The sequence below is a fragment of the Balaenoptera acutorostrata genome, chromosome 21 (genome assembly GCF_949987535.1).
Source record: "Balaenoptera acutorostrata chromosome 21, mBalAcu1.1, whole genome shotgun sequence".
NCBI lineage: Eukaryota > Metazoa > Chordata > Mammalia > Artiodactyla > Balaenopteridae > Balaenoptera > Balaenoptera acutorostrata.
In genome coordinates, this window is record NC_080084.1 from 25104632 (window position 1) to 25127715 (window position 23084).

The following is a 23084-nucleotide window of genomic DNA, read 5'->3' on the forward strand; positions in this document are numbered from 1 at the left end:
AGAGATTTTACTTTTTGCTATCAGCTGAGCAAAACATTCTGGTATTTCTACTTCTCCTCTAGTTTATTCTTCAGAGTATGGGAAACTCGAAATCAGTCTGATAACAGCATGAGGATCATTTTGTTAGAAAGCCTGAGTGACACTAATGACATGAATTCAAAAGTGCTTTTACTTTAATTACATTATGAATCAGTCATCCACTAACTTATCCTTTAAAAAGATCCATATTTCAAACTGACATCAATTCTTAGAATAAAATGTAGCACCCATGTTTAAAATTTATTTTTCTTGAGATACCTCTTTTGAGTAGAAGTAAGACAGGTAATAGGGATATAAACGGATATTTGATCATCCTTTAATTAAAAAAAATCAGCATCTGCATTTCCATACTACAGAAGATGATATAATTTCTCATTTCCAACTCTGACACGGTTTTGGAGAATTTCCAATTAAAATATGAATAACAAATTATTCTGGGGCTAAATGAAGATTTTAGTCCAAAAGGTAACATGTAGCAATATTTTTTTACTTTACATTGAATTTCACATTTAATGTAGGGTCACTTCAAACAAACAAACAAACACAAAGGTTTAAACATAAGTGCATAAAATTGATAAATAAGACTGATTTCCACAAATAAAACTCCAATTATCCAAGGTCATCTGGGAACAAGATTTTCTACGTATATCCACTTTCTAGATAAGAAGGTTAACCATAGGATAGGACTCTTTTCTACTTGTATCACATATGTTCCTGACTTTTTCCGATCAGCTTAGGGGCTGGGTGGTCTACACTGGGGTCTTTTGGATATTAAAGTGGGTAGAGCTGCTGACCCTGATCTCAGTGCCGCAGCCTATGGTGTTTCCCAGGTGGCTTTGCTTTTGTAAGCTCTTTCTTTGATATCCATTGACGAATACATCTTCCATCCTCTTAATTTGTCGTTTCTATCAGCTATGGCCTTGGAAAAACTGAAAAAACAATTTTATTAAAATTACTTATTAAATGAAGTTTTAAAAAGTCACTGAGTGACCCGCGCACCACGATGATGAGTGGCCCCCGCTTGCCGCAACTGGAGATCAGCCCTTGCACAGAAACGAAGACCCAACACAGCCAAAAATAAATATAAAAATAAATAAATAAATAAGACCTGGCGCAACCAAAAAAAAAAAAAAAAGCCACTGAGTGAGAGACTAGAGACGTTGTCCATGGCATTAAAATTCAGGGAGTGGGTGTCAGTTATTAGCTTGACAGGTATGTTCTGGAGGATTGAATTTACTGAAAGTCCAACACTAAACTGAGACATGACTGGGTTACTTAATATAGATGAACAGCTTCTCTTTTCCTTTAACCATGAAAGAATTCTAGAAGAAATATGCCAAAATTAGAGGCAGAACATCTGTGTTCTAACGACATATTGAGACATGAGTTCCATAAAGCAAGAGCATATTGTAGAAGTGTCATCATAATGGGAGTGGAGAGATTTAAAGACCTCTATTGCCAACCTTATCACCCACTAGTGGCCTAAATTTAGGAAGAAACGTACATTTCCATCGAACTCATTCCCTTCTAATAAAAGGGAGTGCGGTCATCCCTGGGTATCCGCAAGGAATTGGTTCCAGGACCCCCCGCAGACACCAATCCATGGATGCTTAAGTCCCTTATATAAAATGGTGTAGTATTTGCATATGGATACACACATCCAACTGTATACTTTATTTTTTTCCTTAATTTTGTAAATATGTATTTATATTTAGGTATAGAACAACACTAGAAATAGATATACTGAGGTATTACTACTATCTCCATAGGATGATTTTATGGGTGATTTCTATCTTTTCATCTCTAATTTCCAAATAAATCTTACATAATGAACATTTTTTTTTAATTAGAAGATAATATTTTCTTAAAGAAATAAGAAAACAAAGGAGGATTTCACATCAGAATTAACTGAAAATACAGGGTCCTTAGAATCAGAGCTGTATTTGTCAATATCCTTTGTTTGTTTTTGAATGAGTTTATTCTTTTAATTTAATTTAATTTAATTTTATTATACAGCAGGTTCTCATTAGTTATCCATTTTATACACATCAGTGTATACATGTCAATCCCAATCGCCCAATTCATCACACCACCACCCCCACCCCCTGCCACTTTCCCCCCTTGGTGTCCATACATTTGTTCTCTACATCTGTGTCTCAATTTCTGCCCTGCAAACTGGTTCATCTGTACCATTTTTCTAGGTTCCACATACATGCGTTAATATACGATATTTGTTTTTCTCTTTCTGACTAACTTCACTCTGTATGATAGTCTCTAGGTCCACCCACATCTCTACAAATGACCGAATTTCGTTCCTTTTAATGGCTGAGTAATATTCCATTGTATATTTGTGCCACATCTTCTTTATCCATTCATCTGTCGATGGGCATTTAGGTTGCTTCCATGACCTGGCTATTGTAAATAGTGCTGCAATGAACATTGGGGTGCATGTGTCTTTTTGAATTATGGTTTTCTCTGGGTATATGCCCAGTAGTGGGATTGCTAGGTCATATTGTAATTCTATTTTTAGTTTTTTAAGGAACCTCCATACTGTTCTCCATAGTGGCTGTATCAATTTACATTCCCACCAACAGTGTAAGGGGGTTCCCTTTTCTCCACACCCTCTCCAGCATTTGTTGTTTGTAGATTTTCTGATGATGCCCTTTCTAACCAGTGTGAGGTGATACCTCATTGTAGTTTTGATTTGCATTTCTCTAATAATTAGTGATGTTGAGCAGCTTTTCATGTGCCTCTTGGCCATCTGTATGTCTTCTTTGGAGAAATGTCCATTTAGATCTTCTGCCCATTTTTAGATTGGGTTGTTAGTTTTTTTAATATTGAGCTGCATGAGGTGCCTATATATTCCGGAGATTAATCCTTTGTCTGTTGATTCATTTGCAAGTATTTTCTTCCATTCTGAGGGTTGTCTTTTCGTCTTGTTTATAGTTTGCTGTGCAAAAGCTTTTGTTTCATTAGGTCCCATCTGGTTTTTTTGTCTGTTTGTTTTTAATAAATTTATTTATTTATTTTTGGCTGTGTTGGGTCTTTGTTGCTGTGCATGGGCTTTCTCTAGTTGCGGCGAGCGGGGCTTACTCTTCATTGTGGTGCGTGGGCTTCTCATTGCAGTGGCTTCTCTTGTTGTGGAGCATGGGCTGTAGGTGTATGGGCTTCAGTAGTTATGGCACACGGGCTCGGTAGTTGTGGCACGCAGGCTTAGTTGCTCCGCGGCATGTGGGGTCTTCCCAGACCAGGGCTGGAACCTGTGTCCCCTGCATTGGCAGGAGGATTCTTAACCACTGTGCCACCAGGGAAGCCCCCTAATTGTTTATTTTTGTTTTTATTTCTATTACTCTAGGAGGTGGGTCAAAAAAGATTTTGCTGTGATTTATGTCAGAGAGTGTTCTTCCTATGTTTTCCTCTAGGAGTTTTATAGTGTCTGGTCTTACATTTAGGTCTTTAATCCATTTTGAGTTTATTTTTGTGTATGGTGTTAGGGAGCATTCTAATTTCATTCTTTTACGTGTAGCTGTCCAGTTTTCCCAGCAACGCTTATTGAAGAGACTGTCTTTTTTCCATTGTATGTCACTTTAAATATATCATGCCACTCCCTTCTGGCTTGTAGGGTTTCTGCTGAGAAATCAGCTGTTAACCTTATGGGAGTTCCCTTGTATTTTATTTGTCATTTTTCCCTTGTTGCTTTTAATAATTTTTCTTTGTTTTTAATTCTTGTCAATTTGATTACTATGTGTCTCACCATGTTTCTCCTTGGGTTCATCCTGCCTGGGACTCTCTGTGCTTCCTGGACTTGGGTGGTTATTTCCTTTCCCACATTAGGGAAGTTTTCGACTATAATCTCTTCAAATATTTTATTGGGTCCTTTCTCTCCCTCTTCTCCTTCTGGGACCCCTATAATGCAAATGTTGGTGCGTTTAATGTTGTCCCAATGGTCTCTTAGGCTGTCTTCATTTCTTTTCATTCTTTTTTCTTTATTCTGTTCCATGGCAGTGAATTCCACCATTCTGTCTTCCAGGTCACTTCTCTGTTCTTCTGCCTGAGTTTTTCTGCTATTGATTCCTTCTAGTGTATTTTTCCTTTCGGTTATTATATTGTTCATCTCTGTTTGTTTGTTCTTTAATCTTCTAGGTGTTTGTTAAACATTTCTTGCATCTTCTGGATCTTTGCCTCCATTCTTTTTCCGAGGTCCTGGATCATCGTCACTATCACTATTCTGAATTCTTTTTCTGGAAGGTTCCCTATCTCCACTTCATTTAATTGTTTTTCTGGGGTTTTATCTTGTTCCTTCATCTGGTACATAGCCCTCTGCCTTTTCATTTTGTCTGTCTTTCTGTGAATGTGGTTTTCGTTCCACAGGCTGCAGGATTGTAGTTCTTCTTACTTCTGTCTGCCCTCTGGTGGGTGAGGCTCTCTAAGAGGCTTGTGCAAGTTTCCTGATGGGAGGGACTGGTGGTGGGTAGATCTGGGTGTTGCTCTGGTGTGCAGAGCTCAGTAAAACTTTAATCTGCTTGTCTGCTATTTGGTGGGGCTGAGTTCCCTCCCTTGGTTGTTTGGCCTGAGGCAACCCAGCACTGGAGCCTGCAGGCCCTTTGGTGGGGCTAATGGTGGACTCTGGGGGGCTCATGCCAAGGAGTACTTCCCAGAACTTCTGCTGCCAGTGTCCTTGTCCCTACAGTAAGCCACAGCCACCCCCCACCTCTGCAGGAGACCCTCCAACACTAGCAGGTAGGTCTGATTCAGTCTCCTATGGGGTCACTGCTCCTTCCCCTGGGTGCTGATGTGCACACTACTTTGTGTGTGCCCTCCAAGAGTGGAGTCTCTGTTTCCCCATTCCTGTTGAAGTCCTGCAATCAAATCCCACTAGCCTTCAAATCTGATTATCTGGGAATTCCTCCTCCTGTTGCTGGACCCCCAGGTTGGGAAGCCTGACGTGGGGTCAGAACCTTCACTCCAGTGGGTGGATTTCTGTGGTGTAACTGTTCTCCAGTTTGTGAGTCACCCACCCAGCAGTTATGGGATTTGATTTTATTGTGATTGTGCCCTTCCTACCGTCTCATTGAGGCTTCTCCTTTGTCTTTGGATGTGGAGTATCTTTTTTGGTGAGTTCCAGTGTCTTCCTGTCGATGACAGTTCAGCAGTTAGTTGTGAGTCTGGTGCTCTCGCAAGAGGGAGTGAGTGCACGTCCTTCTACTCCACCATCTTGAACCTCCAACTGTATACTTTAAATCATCTCTAGATTACTTATAATACCTAATACAATGTAAATGCTATGTAAATAGCTTTGCTTTTTGGAACTTTCTGGAATTTTTTTTCAAATATTTTCGATCAGCCATTCATTGAATACATGGATTCAGAATTCGTGGATAGGGAGAGCCCACGGCATAACTTAATAAACTCTAAGGTCCTTCGAGCTCCAAAAGCCATAAATCAACTCCCTGAATCACTGTGAGGGACGGGAGATTACCAAGAGGAATCTCTTCCAGTAACACATGATATAAAAAGGTAATTGTGATGCTCTGAGGAATGAAAGGAAGGCTACAAGTACACCGTCCAAAGGGAAATAGGAACAGAACCTCTGAGTCAACTTATAAATGATCTGCTGTAGAAGATTAAATCTGAAAAGTATCATAATGGTTAGTCTTCTCATAATTGATGCCACTGATACAATTCTTGAAACTTAAGCTCCTTATGTCTAAGTACTTAATTACTCACCCTTTTCAAACAAATGTATATATATACATGCATGTATATGTTCCTGAGTCTACAAGAATACCTTAAAAATATTCTGGAACTTCAATTAAATTATATCCTTTGGGCCCATTGATTGAAATTGGATTGGCCTGTGGATCCCTCTGTTGAGAAGCTTTTATGCATTTATTTGGGTACAGTCATCAGTTTACTTTTGGTATCAAGACCAGGGGTCAGAGCTATGATGGTGATGGAGATATGAAAACTCTCGCTTTGGTAGACTTGACCCCAAGGTAAGTGGGGACAAGAAAAAAATTAGGTTCAGGGATTAAGAATATTGAGTTCATGATCTAAGAACTGTAAATGCAAAGCTTCCTTTAAAGAAAGACCTTTTTGTGGTAAGAGAGCAGCCCAATAGTATAGTTAGGATTCATTTGTGTTTCTCCTCTTCAACTTGATCCAGATGCCGTTACTTGGACGAAGAATCAGTTCTCCTGCCAGACCAAGTTCTTCTCTTTTTTGGTTGGATTCTACCCAAAAATGCCTCAGGATGCAGGAAAGAATGGTCTTTTCTTCCATCATGGCAAACTTTTGACCTTCAAATTAATGTAAATAGCAACACTTTAATGATAGATATATCTCAAATGTGAGAAATCACAAGTCCGATTAGAGGAAGCAAGCAATTTTATATTTTCGCAGTGGGCCCTGGGAGAATCAGAATCACCTAGGATGCTTGTAAAACATGAAGATTCTTGAGTGCCCTTCCTGTTCCCACCCAGTGCATCTGAACAGCTGAAGTGGGCCAGGCATTTGTATTTTAGCAAAACGTGAGATGAATCCTGGGCTCGTTTAAGCATGAGAATCACTACTCTCGACTGATTTCTTATTTGGGCCTTTAACTTAAATTTAATTTACTCTAGAGGTATTAAATAAGCGTCAGACTCATCCATTTAAATCTGGCCTTAATTTATGAATGTCTGCATTTACATAAATGATAAAATGCTAGAGATTCTGAAGCTGAAAGTGTTTATAATGCACGGTGATGTGCATTCACTTTGCTTAAGCACTTCAGCTGGCCTTGTGGTAAGCATTTTGTGTTTTGGTTTTGCAAAATGCAGTTCTTAAAATCAACAAACACAGAAATTATGCTAAACATAACTAATTGTTATAAATAAGTTTTGTATCGTATGAAGTATGTTCTATTTTAATCTAAAAGCTACAACATTTTCAAACTCTACCATGAAACTATTTATGCTTTATGTTATGGGCTAAATTGTGTCCCCCCAAATTCATAGGTTGAAGTCCTAAACCTCAGTATCTCAGAATATGACTATTTGGAGATGGGAACGTTAAAGAAGTAATTAAATTAAAATGGTCAAAAATAAAATAAAATAATCAGATGGGTGGACCCTAATCCAATCTGACTGGAGGTCCCTATAAAAAGAAGAGATTACGACACAGACGCACACAGAGGAAAGACCATGTAGGGAGATAGGGAGAAGAAGACCATTTACAAGCTAAGCAGGTATTTATTACCAATCCTGCTGATACCTGAGTCTTGGATTTCTAGCTTCAGAATTGGGAGAAAATAAATTCCTGTGGTTTAAGCCACCCAGTGTGTGGTACCTTGTTATGGCTGCCCTAGCAAACTAATACACTTTATGACAGTCATATTTTAAAACAATAATGTATAGTAAAGTGGAGGGAAGAGGAAGCCAGTTTTTTTAAAAGACAGTTGCCTATGGGCTGCTACATCTCAAGAAATTTTTGTGTGAAACCCCCTACTCTGCAGGCCTGAAAGGTCAAACAAGTTCTGACGGATACAAACCTATACAGTTTCGAGGTCCAGCAGAGAAGGGCACATATGCGTATGAATGACGTCCTTTCGAATTCTCGGGGAAGAACCGTTCTGGCTTGAATTCCTCAGGATTGGGGAAGTACCTTTGATCTCTGTGCAGTGCATAGGGCATGATGATTACTTGAGAGCCTTTCACGATTTTGTAACCCGCTGTCAAGAAGTAGTCAATAGGCCATGAGGATGGAGCAAGACAGACATTAAAATAATCCACTCTCCCTCCTATTCAAATTATAGAATTCTTACCAACTTCACAGTCTTCATTAAGATTACGGGCAAAGAAAGGAACAGAAGGAAAAAGGCGAAGGCTCTCTTTAACAACACATTCCAGATATTTAAGTTTCTTCAGGTCATCTAAGGTAGCAGGACGATCAGATCTCCCTGGTTTTAGGTAAATACATGAGATAACAAGGAAAGGATTATTTGAGCTTGGGGGATGGGACATTGAAGAAGAATACATGCATCAAAACACGTTAAATACCTACAGCTAAAGTAGAATTTCTAGTATTACCCATAATCAAAATAAAATGAGATATGTTCAGTAAAAGAAACCAGACACCAATGGTCACATGTTGTGGGATTCCACTTATAGGAAGTATTCAGAACAGGTAGTAAATCCATAGAGACAGACAGTAACTTAGCAGTTGCCAGGGGCTGCGGGAAGAGAGGAGAGTGGCTGATTAATGGGACAGAGTTTCCTTTTGGGGTGCTGGGACTCCAATGACATCACTGCTGGCATCAGCCTAGGACAGCTTACCTGCGGACTGCTGGTTGTGTAATAGAAAAGTTTGTCCTACCAGCTTAATGCATCTTTTCTCTCACTTGTGGCCAGATGCAATGCTGTATGAAAGTTTTCCTTGACCCCATGACTCAATGCTTTATGTAGATATGTCTGCTTCATCTATTAAGTGAGATGCTTGAGGACAGTAACATTTATCTGTGCATCCCCAGCATCTAGCCCAGTGCAGTCACATGCCATGCAATTAGCAAATGCCTGTATTCTGTAAGTGATGAATAAGGCTTTGCTAAGAAGACTGGGACTGGAAGGGATCCCATAGGGGAGACTTCCCGCTTATTGCTGTATCTTTAGAACAGGTCCTGCTGTCTATCCTTCATGAGCAAGAACAACACTTGCTTCCATGGACGTGGTACCCACAGCGTAACTAGTGAAGGGACAAAACATACCAAACACTTCCTCCAGTTCATTGTCCACTTTTTGCTGGACTTCTGGATACGAACCCAATAGATATAAGGACAAGTTTATTGCAGCTGCGGTCGTATCGTGACCCTACAAATGTAAGGAAAAAATAACTTAGCGGAGTAGTATTGCGAAGATTAGAAGAGAGAACTCTATTTTGAATTGTCTCTGGATTTGACAGCTGCACTGCAGCTCCAAACAGAATAAATTAATTTGGTACAGTATCTGACCTTGGTGAGAAACAAACAAAGAAAACAACCCCTTCAAAGGGGAGGTTCATGCTTAGATAGGTATTTCCACACTACACAGAGCTGCATACGTGATGAGAAGTGGCTAGGCTGTGCTAATAAGGGGGCCTTCCAAGGGAACTAGGTGCTCTAGACTGTTTTTAAGGGGAAAGAGTCTGACTTTTATGAGCCAGTTTACCAGATCTGTACTCCTCCACCTTCTAGCATTTGTAAGGTAGGCTTTACCTGTCAACCCTGGACACCAGGGTGTCTATGTGTGGTTCTGGGTAACATCTTGCATGTCAGGAAGTTGATAAATAGCCTCCCATAATACTTGCTGAGCTTTAGGCAAAATACTAAGTACTGTGCAGAAACTAATTCAATTATCCTTCAGAAAAACTCTGTGAAATACTTGATACAGATATTTACATCTTAGAGATTAAAAACAGACTAAGAATTATTTTTTACAGGAGTTCTGCAGAAAAATAAAGTTTGGAAAATCAGTAATAATATTATAACTCTATGAATAAGACTTTTAGGGGAACTAAACAGAAAACAAATTGTTTCCTCTATGGAAGTTCTTACTTTTCCATTTTCCCTACGCAACACAAGTGATGGTTATAATTTTTCTTTCTCTGGGCAGAAATCTCCAAAGCACTTGCTTCATAAAACAGCTTCTAAGTTGAATTGTTTGAGGTTTATTCTGCAATTTTTTAACAAATATATTTTCCAAGTCTCTGATATTGGTGTCATTGCCTCTTCTCAGGCTTGCTGTTCCTTCACAGAAACTACCCTGCGCTCTGGACCAGATCTGGTCCATTTCACTCAGTTGTTTACCAAAGTCACAGGAGGAAGTGCTCTTGCTAAATAATTCTTAATAACTTCTCTTGAATTTATAAGCGGAAGCCTGATTTAAATGTGTAAGAGATGTCTGCTGAACTTCCTACTTCCACGTGTCTGCTACCTGAAGAAAGCAGGACTAAGCAAAGCACAAAGCACACAGTTTATAGAAGCAGGCTGGTGGGACAGGGCAGGGGCAGAAACCTTAGTATCCAGTGGTCAGCACCTGGGGCAGGAAAGGTGTGGTCGTAATAACCTGCAACCTCTTTATGGAGGAGGTCACAATATTATAATCATACGAGGTGTGTCTCCTATTTGATGCAAAGAAGAAAAAACTTAGAATTTCAAACAGTGTTAGAGCTGGAAGAAAGAGATCATTATTCCAGTTGTTTTCATGAAAGTGAGAGGTTTTTGGTAGGAGAAGGATGTGTGGGTGCACGTGCACGTGTGCATGAGAGTGTATGTATGTGGGCGTCTGTGTGTACGTGTGTATGCAGGGTGGAGATGTGACACAGTCTCTCCACTTTAACATCAAATGATAATAGCCAATATCCACCACACACTTCCCATGTGCCAGGCAAGATTCTTCGTGCGCTTTAAAAAATCATTCATCTAATCCTTATAATTATCCTGTGAGGCCCGTACTATAACAAAGAGCACACCAAAGCCCAGAAAGGCTCCATGAGTTACCGGAGGTCCCACCTCTAGTACAGGTTAGAGGTGGGATTTGGCCCCAGAGACCCCAGCTTAACACCGCTCCACTTTTTAGCTAATTTAGATGTCCATTTTCTGCATAAAATTTCTTTTCAACGAAGCGCTCAGCTTAAAAAAGATGTTTAAAACCACTGATCTAATCCATCTCTCTATTTTATACACAGGGAAGCGGTGACAGAGATCTGAGATGATTGGCACCGCCTCATAAGGCTAGTCAGCATGGAGCCAGAATGAGAACTCGGGTCTAGGGACCCGACACAGCTTGCTTTCCTACACTGTGCCCCCGGGAGAACGTGCGCTCTGGCAGTATACCCAGAGGTACACTGTACCCAGGTGCCTGCAAGCAGGGCTGCTCACACCATCCATGGCTGGCGTGTACACCATCCAACACTACATATGCCCTTCACTTTCCTCCACTTCCAGGATATTACCACAGGGTGCTTTTTAAAACCATTTCTTCACTTTATTTGGCAATCCACACACTGAGAGATTCACTCTGTAATATTTAATAATGCTAGAATTACCTTTTGTAAAAACTGCATCTTTCTTTTCATTATTTGAAGGTCAGAAATCCCTTTAGAATCACAAACTAGTTAAATTCTCTGTCGGAGGGCTCTTGCTATCTTCTCTAGTTTGGGCAGCTCAAAGCAGGAGCTAAGCACTCCTTTGCTAGAACTTCAAAAAGGAGGTAGTGAAAAGACAGACTTGTGGGTTTCAGAGATTTTTAAAAAGCATGAAGCAATATAGGGAATGAGAGCAATTTCTGACTTCTTTTCTACTTGGAAAAATCCAATGGGTTTTAGGTTTTCCTGAGAAAACAATGTGTCTAGTGCTATACTCACCACGAGTCAAAGGCTTTTTCTGAAGAAGAAAGCTGATCTGGTACTTAATCAGGTTCTTACATTTTGTAATTTCTAATTATAATGCAGCGACTCATCCTCAGTTATATGAAGCTACTTTAAAACTTGAATAAACTTTTAAAAATGATGCTAAAGATTCTAGAAAATAACTGCAATTTGTTTAATGATACCCGAAAATAACGTGATGAGATAAAATACCTCAAACATAAAGGTGTCAACTTCTTCTCGAATCTCTTCATAACTCAGCTTGTTCCCTTGGTCATCAGTCACATTTAAAAGCAAGTCAAGAAAACCCCTGCGTTTATTATTGTGTGGAGGAAAGTCCTTGTCATTACTTCTACCTTCTTCATGTCTCTTCATTTCATTGGCCTGTTCAGTGATGACCTGTACGATTCAAACAATCATATGCTCTTGTTTGGAATTTGATGTAGCCTCATAATATATTTTCTTATGAAAATAAACTAGCTTCTTTCATGGATTTTTTCTAAACCTTTCCTGTTCTAACTCAACAATAACTTAGGTTCTTGTGGAAAATATAGTAAAGCTTCCTGTTAACATTTTAGGGCATTATTTGATAAGACTTTTAAAAACAAATTTAATGTCAGACAAATTCAGAATATTCAAGTGCTATTCCTGCCATCTTTCCAACGCGGGAATAGAGTTAGTAGTCCCCTAAGTGGTGCCCTAGGGATTTGGATGAGCTAATGAGAAAAAGCTTAGGTGGTGGAGAGAATGCAATCATTATACAATAGACAAATTACGGATTGCTCTCATTACAGGCTGCACTGGAGGAAAGAAACAGCAGGCTGATCAGTCAGCTCACCCTCTGTGCTTGCTGTTCCTGCTGCCTAGATTTCTCTTTCTTCAGATGCCAGTGTGGCTGACTCCCTCCCTCCCTCCTCTTGAGGTCTTGGCCCCTTCTCGCACCATCAGGAAGACCCTCCCGGATCACTGCTAACCTGGTCCCTTGCACTCACTATCTTCCTAACCTTACTTTATTTTTCTTCCATTTCACTTACCACCTGACATTACCGTATACTTGCTATATAATATACTGCATGAATGTACCATCCATGTGGCAGCAAATTTGTCTTTGTTCATTGATATAATTCCAACCCTTAGAACACTGCCTGGCATTTTAAGGACGTCCCTTAGATCTTTTCTGAATGAATAAAAGAATTAAAGCCCATAAACTTAATGTGGCTATACATTTCAACTTTCTTCTCCTATCAGGCAATTGACCAAACCTGCTACTAAGTGATTTGAATGAATAGATCCTAAGTGCTTTGAGGACAAAACACCATATCTCCTTTCATTCTCGGGGGAACCCCCTAGGGCCTGGCACTCAGTATGCAATTTTCAATATTTATTAAATAAATAATATTGTCCATCCAATTTGGAATTCATTAATTATTGATATTGATAGTAACGCATGTAATTTGAGGAAAACTTTGGTCATTCGCCTACTGCCCAGTAGTGGAGGTAACTCTGTCCTGAATCCAACACCTCATTCATCCACCATTTCCTGACGGGGAAACACGTGATCTGTTGGTGACAGGCTGTACCTCACTGTAAGGGAGCAATGCCGATATAGCTGAAGCCGAGATTGACAGCAAAGAGAGAACATATTTAAATTGGTACTTTTATCAGTACATTTAAATCATAATTTGATGTATATTTTCAATTAAATATTGCTTTGTCAAAAGCACATGTTTAACACAAGACTGACATCTTATATCTGAAACAATATCACTATCTCCTTGTTATTTTTTAATTGGAAGTAAAATAGTGACATCTAGTTAATTTTAATCTTTTTCAAGTTGAGATACTGCTATAAATGCCCTTTGCCTTTGAAAGCTACTGCCTAATCCAAACATTTGCCATAAGACTCTCATAACACGGATCCCCTCCTCTTTATTCATTCAACATAGCACCCTGGTTGTTAATAAATATTTATAGTTCGTATCACATTTTGTAATTTTTTTAATAGACAACCTCCTCTACTAGACTAACCTCTTTTAGGGGACATACATATCTTACTTATTGCTATGTCTTTAACACTTGGTACAGTGTTTGGCACCTAACAAGTGTTTAATTAATATTTGGTGAGTACATAATTAAAATGTAATCACACCGTCTCCTTCTTTCCATTATTATTCAACTTTTATTTTATGAGACACAGGCTCCAGGGTATGTTAACACAGCATAAAAATCTTGGACGTATAAAAGATCTAGAAATGGAGAGTGGTGATGGTTTCAGAACACTGTGAGTGCAATTAATGGTAAATTTTATGTTGTGTATATTTTATCACAATTTAAAAAATCAAGGGCTTACGTTTTTGGTAAAATTATGTAGGATTTTTAGGCTCCTTTTGTGTTCCCATCCATCTTTAAATATAAAGAACAAAAGGTCAAGCCAGAGCCAGGGCATCTTCATTCTTTGATGTATTGAGTCACTCATCCTATAAATAGGATAAAAACACATCAGCTGATACACTGAAAATGTGTATTTCTTGAGCACCCAATTGATGCCCACTCTCAATGAGGGTAATATGTAGGGATGATAATGATTCGTCTTAGAGGCTGCTAAGATCCAGGCTTTACACTCAACAATGAAGGCATGGGGTATTACACATCCAGTGAAGCTTAAACATTTAATGGGTTCTTTAGAGGAATGAAGAATCTGTTATAAAACATCCATACTAATTGGTCATCTGATCTCTGCTTCTTTTTCTCCAGGGAGAGTTCTTGACCACCCCAGGCTGCCTGTGGCTCTTGTACCACAAGCTGATATGAAATCTGCCTCTTTATAATGTCCACTCATTTGCTTGCTCACTCCTCCGTAGTGCCAGTAAACAACTGGCTGCCCTCTTCCACGGAAAAGTGCTCATTAAATACCCATCTGTCACACAGCTGTCACGAGCACCACCCTCATTATTCCCAGTGAGAAGCAGAAAGACCTCTACACGATCTCCTCCTTCATGACCAGCTTAGATGCCAATTCCTCAGAGAAGACCTTTCCTGACCACGCAATCTGTAAAACACATCCCTGTTTTCCTCTCTCCTATCAACTTGATCTTTTCTTTCTAAGCAATTATAATTTATAAGTTTATATTCATTTGCTTCAACGCCTGTCTCCCCTGCTATTCTGTTTCATGTGCCCATATAAAACTAGTCAGTACCTTGTGCAGCGAATGGCAGATTATAGATGCTCAACAAGTAGTTGTTAAGATGAAGTGAAATGAGCCATGGACTTAAAGATAGGATACATTGAATCAAATCCTGGCCCTGCCTCTTAATAGCTGAATAATCACAAGCAATTTTAAAAGTAAAGTTGATTATTTCAATTAAATAATACATACTCAGTGCAGAAAATATAGGAAAGGAGAATGAATCACAACAAAACCAAAACACAATAAGAGAGCACACACACAAAATAATAATAACCGCAGCTAACATTTTGGTATAGTATCTCCTAGCTTTTTCTATGAATAATTTTTTTATACCTAGTGGTTATCAAACTACAAAAAAAGTATGTCTTTCTTTTATCACTTAGCATCATAATGTAATCTCTCGATCTATTATAAAATAGTCATTTAAAATTACTGCATAATCTGGATGTGCTATAACCATTCCTGTACTGTGGAAAGATATGCTTAAATGATTAGGTTAATTTTTAGTATAATGTTTCACTTTGAAATGATGAAAAAGCTACAGTACAGACAAATTATTAGCAAGAATTTTTTAAAGCCCTGATCAATAACAATTTTATTTTATTTTTTTGGGCCACACCATGCAGCTTGCGGGACCTTAGTTCCCTGGCCAGGGATAGAACCTGGGCCCTCGACAGTGAAAGCGTGGAGTCCTAACCACTGGACTGCTAGGGAATTCCCAATAACAATTTTAGAAATAATTAGGACTTCATTTACCTATAAACTGCTTGAACATACTCGGAATCATTGTTGCTTTGAGCACCAATGTTCTTCCCCATAGCTGTTTCTGTAAAATATAGTGAGAAGCAACCATTCAATTCATGCACATATCTTGGGTACATTTTCCAGTGGCAGACACTTGATAAAAGACGCTATGTCCTGTTCTGTTCATATATATTGTAGAATTGTTCTTTTCTCTCTTCTCTTGTATTTTCTGCTTCTCTTACTCCCAGTTCCTGCCCTTCCTTCCCTCGGACCTTCTGGTCATGTTGGCTCAGTGACCGCTTGTCCGAAGTCCTATGAATGGCTGCTGCTTCTCAGGTGGCTAATTTAGCAATAGGACCTTCCAGAAGAACCCAATGTCCTTTCTCCCCCGCCCCGCCCCACCCTATGGACTGTTATTTTCTATTTGTGCCATTTTATCTTTACATCCTAACTTTAAAAATAAATCAGTGAGACTTACCACAGATTATATCTAAGGCACAAAGAGTGATGTAAGAAAAGCAGTTAAATGCTTCTTGGTTAACATATTTTTCAAGCTTATTAACCAATATATTTGCTTGTTCATTCATGACATCTAAGAAATCTTCCAGAATTGTAAAATGGAAAGTGGGTGTTAACATTTTTCTCCTAGAGCGCCACTTGTTTCCAGTACTAGAAATAAAATACACGGTTACAAAGAAAAAACAAGCAACACCTGAAACAAATAAAATATAAATATAGTCATCATCAAGTTCTCCTGAAACAGCTTAATCTACAGATTCTCAAATGCCTTGGTCAGAATGACAAAGACTCATGTATAGTTGTGAATATTTTGGATACTGTTCTATATTACTAATGTTTAGAAGAGTATTCATTAAAAATGGAAACATTTAAGAATTTTTCTAAATTTCTGAGCTCTGAGTTTCTAAAAATTAGAATTTGTCTCCCCTCTATCAACATCTTAGCCCTCAGATGATCCACTGCTCCATGATTTTCTTTAATCTCTACTATCTTTGAATTCTCCAAAGTCCCCACCAGGGTCCTGCCTTTCTCTTGCTAGGCCCTCTCTCAGAGGACGGAGTCCTGTTTCTGGGTGCCAACTCAAGAAGTGAGGTTACTGTGTTCGATTCACTTCTCTGAGGGTGACTGCCTTTTTCATATTTTCAAGATTTCCCTTCCCCAAACTATCCTTGGCTTTACTCCATTCATACATCAGTACCTCCTCATTTTTCTTGGAACACTAGTGATTATCATTATTGAATATAGTGGCTGGAGATTACCATACACCCTATCTATCAAAGGCCCATTGTTAGCTGGACCTTTCCTTCCAGCTTCTCCCATAATTCCCAATACCTCAATCTTGCTATTGGAAGAATACCTTGTGTCAGTTCCTGAAATAACAAGTTACCCATAGAAGTAACTGTTTCTACAAGACAGCTTTACAAATTTCCACTGAGGTACCTTGTAAGAAGTCCTAGGCCAAGCCACGGTTCTAGGAACTTGTACATATAGGATTTGTCAATGTGCTTTGAACTAGTTAAAATTACCTTTAAAAGAGAAAAAAAAAAAAATTGAGGGATATAGACATCAAAACGATTTCAGTTATAAGAACACCTGGCTAGAACACAACTACTTTTTAAAGCAAGATTTTATAATTGTTATTTCTCTGTGATTCATTTTCATTCCTGTGCCTCAAAGAAATGCAATTAGAGTTTTGAACTTATAATTGTCATTCAGTCTTGAGGACTAAATGGAGTTGAAAGGAAGGAAAATGTCCAAGATGATTCCTGGTTCCTGCCACAAACTAGGAACCAAGCAGAGTCATTTCTTGAGGGGAGAGGGGAGAGGCAGGTGAATCCGGAGGATGACCACATCTAATGAGATTCCCACACCATCAGACAGACAGTGGAATATTGATCACATCTGCCACATACTCACCTCCACATTTTCTGCGTTATAAAGGAACACCACAGGTATAGGCCCGAGCCAGAGTTTCAGCAGTGGCAGGTGTCGGTGTTCTTCAGTGTACTGAATCATCTGCTGAAAAAAATCTGGGAGAAAATATTTAATCTTAAATTCAATCAAGACAAGAATTTTGTCTAAGGGATACAGCACAGGGAACTCTATTTAGTGCTCTGCAATGGCCTATAGGGGAAAAGAATCTAAAAAAGAGTGGGCATATGTATATGTATAACTGATTCACTTTGCTGTACACATGAAATTAACACAACATTGTAAATCAACTATACTCCAATAAAAGTTTTTAAAAAGACAAAAATTTTGTAATAAGTTCCTTATTGTGTCTTTTGGTTCCTTGGGGGTTTTGTTTTTGTTTTACTTTGGACAAGTCACTTAATATCTCCCAGAGAGATATTTGTTGTTGTTGTTGTTGTTTTAGATTCCACACAGAAGTGAGATCACACAATACTTGCCTTGCTTTGTCTGACTTACTTCGTTGAGCATTATGCCCTCAAGGTTCATCCATGTTTTCACAAATGGCAACATTTCCTTCTTTTTTATGACTGAATAATAATCCTCTGTGTGTGTGTGTGTGTGTGTGTGTACCACATTTTATCCATTCGTCCAGTGATGGACACTTAGGTTGCTTCCATGTCTTTGCTACTGTAAATAATACTGCAGTGTACATGGTGTGCATATATCTTTTCAAGTTAATGTTTTCATTTTCTTGGTATATATACCTGGAAGTGAAACTGAGGGATCATACGGTAGTTCAATTTTTAATGTTTAAATGTTTTGAGGAATCCCCATACTGTTTTCCACAGTGGCTGCAGCAATTTACATTTTCACCAACAGTGCTCAAGAGTTCCCTTCTCTCTTGCCAAAATTTGTTACTTCTTGTCTTTTTGATTATAGCCATTCTAAAAAGTGTGAGGTGAAGTCCTATTGTGGTTTTTATTTGCATTTCCCTGATGAGTAGTGATGTTGAGCACATTTTCATGTATCTGTTGGTCATCTGTATGCCTTCTTTGGGAAAATGTCTATTCAGACCCTCTGCCCAGTTTTAAATGAGATTGTTCAGGGTTTTTTGCTATTGAGTTGTATGAGTTCTTTATACATTTTGGATATTAACCCCTTATTAGATATATGATTTGAAAATCATGTATCCCATTTTGTAGGTTTCCTTTTCATTTTCTTAAAGGTTTTATTTGCTGTGCAGAAGCTTTTTAATTTGATGTAGTCTCAATTGTTTATTTTTGCTTTTGTTGCCTTTGCTTTCGGTGTCAAATCCAAAAAATCAAGGAGCTTACCACTTATGTTTTCTTCTATGAGGTATATGGCTTCAGGTCTTACACTTAAGTCTTTAATCAATTTTGAGTTATTATCATGCATGGTGTAAGATAGTGGTCCAGTTTTATTCTTTTGCAAGTGTCTGTCCAGTTTTCCCAACACCATTTATTGAGAGTCTGTCCTTTCCCCATTATGTATACTTGGATCCTTTGTGGTAAATTAATTGACCACCATCTGTTTATTTCTGCATTTCTATTCTGTTCCATTGATCTATGTGCCTGCATTTATGCCAATACCATACTGTTTTGATTACTATGGCTTTGTAATATATCTTGAAATCAGGAAGTGTGATGCCTTCAGTTTTGTTCTTCTTTCTCAAAATTGCTTTGGCTATTTGAGGTCATTTGTATTCCATACAAAATTTGGTACTATTCTATTTCTGTGGCAAACGTCATTGAAAGCTTGATAGGGATTGCATTGAATCTGAGAATTGCTCTGGATAGTATGGAAATTTTAACAATATTAATTCTTCCAATCCATGAACATGGAATATCTTTCCATTTATTTGTGTCTTATTCAATTTATTTCAGCAGTGTCTCATAGTTTTCAGTGTACACCTTTTTTACTTCCTTGGTTAAATTTATTCCTAGGTATTTTATTCTTTTTGATGCAATTGTAAATGGGATTGTTTTCTTAATTTCTCTTTCTGATAGTTCATTATTAGTGTATAGAAACATAACTGATTTTTATATATTGATTTTGTATCCTGCAACTTTACTGAAGTAGTTTATTAGTTCTAATACTTTTTTTTTGCTGAAGTCTTTAGGGTTTTCTATAATATCATGTTATCTGCAAATAGTAACAGTTTTACTTCTTCCTTTCCAATTTTGTGGAGGGGAAGGCTAGTTGGGAGGCATATGGGTATCCAGGGCTTCTCCTGGGCAATGGGAATGCCTGATTGACAACAGTGGCATTCATCCCAAACTCACTGTGAGGCTAGTAATATGATGCTTGAGATTTTGACAGGGTTTTTTTTTACGTGGGAATTTGGGTAAGGAGAAAATCTGGTATGGCATAAAAAACAGAACCATTAAGCTCTTCAGCTCTTTTTCCATGTCAAAAAATGTGCACGTGCTCAGTCCATCCCTGGTCCTCTTCCATCCTTAAGCTTCACCCACCCCTGAGCTTCAGGGCAAGTTGTTCAAAGTTGGAGAAGGGCTAAGGCTGGGGATGTCCACTGCATATAAAATTAAATCAATAGTCTTGATTTTTGTAAGTGTTTGCACGTTTTGCACACCAAACCTAATAATAATAATCTTAAAATAATTAACATTCATTATGTCATATTTACTTGCTATGGCAGGTTATTATATGTCAGATCTAGTGCTCAAGGTTTCAGGTGTATTATGTCTTTTGTGCCTCACCACAGTTACATGGGGAGGGACGCTGTTATTACTGTCATTAAACAGTTGAGGAAGTTGTGCACAGTTAAGCAACTTGCCCAATATATCACCGAGCTGGTAAATGGTGGAATCTGGCTTTGTACCCAAGGTAGTCAGACCCCAGAATGCACCACCTTAACCATATTACCACACTTCTTCAAAATGTCTTCTGGTCAAGACAGTTGGTAACATTGCCATGAAAAGAGCTGGGTCAGGTCAACAGTATCAAAATATCCGGCTTCGTGCTAATATACTGCCTGCCTTGGTCTGGTCTGACAGGGGAGACAGGGAAGTCTGAATCTGTGGTTTGAAGATATCAGGTCCAATAGCAGGTAGCAGGTAGCAGCTGAGGAAGGCGGGTGCTGACATAGATGCAAAAGCAAGAGATTAGAGTTCAAAGGGCTCATGGGAAAGCAACTGCAATACTCCAGGTGGAATTACTGAGGGCAGAATTTGGACAGTAGCCACAAAATGAAAGGCACAGCCTCCTGTATAAGAGACAAAGGTGCTGAGAACAGGGAATATTTCTCAGAATATTCTGATATCCCCAATTTTGCTGACCTCAATGCTGGGCACAAAGCAGGGCTTCAATAAATGGCTGATTGACAACTTTAACTAACTTAGTCTAACCAAGTTCTAGATAGTGATCTAGAAACCACATGAATTCAATTTCATCCTTAAAATTACTCTGTAATATAGTTACATTTACAAGTAAATGGTAAACAAACAAACAAAACCCCTCTAACTTAGAGAGTTTCAAACAACTTCCCCAAATCTAACAACTTGGTTGCAAAGCTGGAAATTGAGCAAAAGTTTACCTGTTGCCAAAATCCAGTACTTGTATGACGGATTAAAAAGTCCCTTTATAAAAGACAGTACACTGTCATTCTCTTCACTCAGAAAGTAATTCCAAAGATAATTATGTTAAATATTCCAATCAACTCACAGTTTGTTTTAAAACAGGTCTTATTCACTAGAGATTTCAATTCTTAGAGAAATTCCCAAAAAGAATATGATGAGACTCCTCAAGTATATTGTTTCTTTTGGGGGGATGGGAGGGTCCATATTTCTACATAATTATTTTTTAATACTATAAAGCCTTAGGGTAGAAGGGGAGGTTAGCTCTGCTTTTAGTATTATCCAAGATGATTTTACAAATGTGGTTTTCATATAAATAAATGTGAGAGGGGGAGAGAGAGGGAGAGGGAGGGAGAGGGAGGGAGAGGGAGGTGGGGGGGAGAGAGAGAGAGAGAGAGAGGGGGAGGGAGAGGGAGGGAGGGGGAGGAGGAGGGAGGGGGAGGGAGGGAGGGGGAGGGGGAGGGAGAGGGAGGGAGAGAGAGGGAGAGAGGGAGAGAGAGGGAGGGGGGGAGAGAGAGAGAGAGGGAGGGAGGGAGGGGGAGGGGGAGAGAGGGAGAGCGGGAGGGGGGGAGAGAGGGAGAGGGAAGGAGAGGGAGGGAGAGGGAGGGAGGGGGAGGGAGGGGGAGGGAGAGAGAGGGAGAGAGAGGGAGAGAGAGGGAGAGAGGGAGAGAGGGAGAGAGAGGGAGAGAGAGGGAGAGAGAGGGAGAGAGAGGGGGAGAGAGAGAGAGAGAGATAGAGAGATTTCTAAGTTATAAGGATTTGCCTTGTTCCAGGGAAGTTTATGCCTTTAAGGCTTTAACAGCCAAGACAGAAGCAAAGACTGCAGTGTTCTGAGGTAGGAGCAGCTACGAGGTGGGAAGAGAAGAAGCAAAAATGCAGAAGGACAAAAGCTTAGAGATACTGCAATCTATGCTGTACACGAAGAAAAAGTTCGTTGGGAACGGAGGGCACTAGCAATTTTGCCAGGTGTCATAGGGAAACTGGATAGAACTGGGACTCCATCCTCCAGCGGGTGACAAATCCTTCTCTCTCCCAGCATCAGCACCTCAAGCCCTGGTGTCCAGGCTGTAAGAAGGCCGGCGGCGCGGCGCAGGTCGGGAGCCCCCATCCCTGGAACGGGGACATGGCCGGCGGTCCCTTACCTCTCGCGTCCGGCTTTAACAGCAGCGCGTGTCCCAGGAAGGGGTAGGCGCCCTCCAAGGTTGGGACGGCACGCATCCGCTGCCATGTCCACGCGTAGCTCGCCGCCATCCGCAGGAGGTTCAGGGTGAGGATGGCGCCCGCCAGGGAGACCGCGCACAACCCGCCCCAGAGCAGCAACTTCTGCCCGACGCTCAGCAGCCACAGCGCCAGCATCGCGCCTGCGGGCCGCTCTGCACCCGGACTGAGACTGCGGGGACCGCGGGGCGGGGTGTTCGGGGCGGCGGGCGCGGTGCAGCCCCGGGAGGTCAAGGGCGCCGGCCCCGGGCGGAGTTCCCGGCCTCTCGAAACTCGGGCGGGAGCAGGAGGCGTCGCCGGCCCCGCTCACTTCCCCGTGCGGCCGGAGGTGGGCACAGGCCCGGCCGCCCTGAAGCGGGGGCAGCCCTGCTTCTCGGGACAAGGTTGGGGCCTCCGAGGCTCCTCGACAAGGCACCGCGGGGGCTGTTAGGGGCTCGGCCCAAGCCTACGTCACCGGCCTCTTTGCTTCGAGCAGCAAACGAAGGTCCGGGAAACGAGCGCTCTGTAGGCCACGCTGCTGTAGACGGCGGCACGTTAGTGGATGGAGTGGGGAGGATACTGAAGGTGAGATGGAAGGCGGCTTAGTGACGGAGAGGCGCCCTGGGGCCAGAGGGGCCGAGCTTCGGCTCATAGGCCCCCCTCTGCTGGGAACGGGACGACTCAGGCTAGAGTGCGCAGGATGTTTTAAAGTGGAAATAAAGAAGCATCTGGTTTGAAACTCAGCCTCTGGAGCTCGTTTCTCCCGGCTGGGTACCTAACCTCATTCCCTTGCACGTCTGCCCGCGGTCCACTCCGCTGGCGCAGGCTGCCTACCCGCCCGGAGGTGGGTTGCGTCCTGGCTTCCGCATCCGGGTCATTCGGGCAGCTGCCTCCTTCCATCCAGAGTAGCCTAAGGGACACGACCTTAGGGACACCAGCTATCAGTCTGCATCGGATGGCTGATTGCGACACAGGGGCGTTGAGTAAG

At 40.5% G+C, this 23084-nt stretch overlaps 2 protein-coding genes across 3 annotated transcripts in view; one reads left to right on the plus strand and one right to left on the minus strand.

The window, feature by feature from the left end:
* Positions 1-23084, plus strand: part of MTNR1A (melatonin receptor 1A) — a 104610-nt gene that overhangs the window by 78036 nt on the left and 3490 nt on the right. Inside the window, exons 1-2 of one of the 2 annotated variants that reach the window (XR_009006555.1) lie at positions 21613-21734; positions 21936-23084. The exons of the other annotated variant lie outside the window; for it this stretch is intronic. The gene's annotated coding sequence lies outside the window, so the exon portion shown is untranslated. Of the gene's footprint in view, positions 1-21612; positions 21735-21935 lie in introns of those variants that run through there. 2 annotated transcript variants of the gene reach the window in all.
* Positions 5910-22255, minus strand: LOC102999883 (cytochrome P450 4V2). Its single transcript, XM_007173979.3, has 11 exons — positions 22042-22255; positions 17289-17401; positions 16812-16897; positions 15832-16022; positions 15366-15435; positions 13772-13898; positions 11635-11820; positions 8783-8885; positions 7844-7978; positions 7571-7750; positions 5910-6338 (listed from the first exon to the last, which is right to left on the minus strand). The coding sequence occupies exons 1-11, from the start codon at positions 22253-22255 to the stop codon at positions 6166-6168; spliced, it is 1578 nt and encodes a 525-aa protein (XP_007174041.2). The 3' UTR covers positions 5910-6165.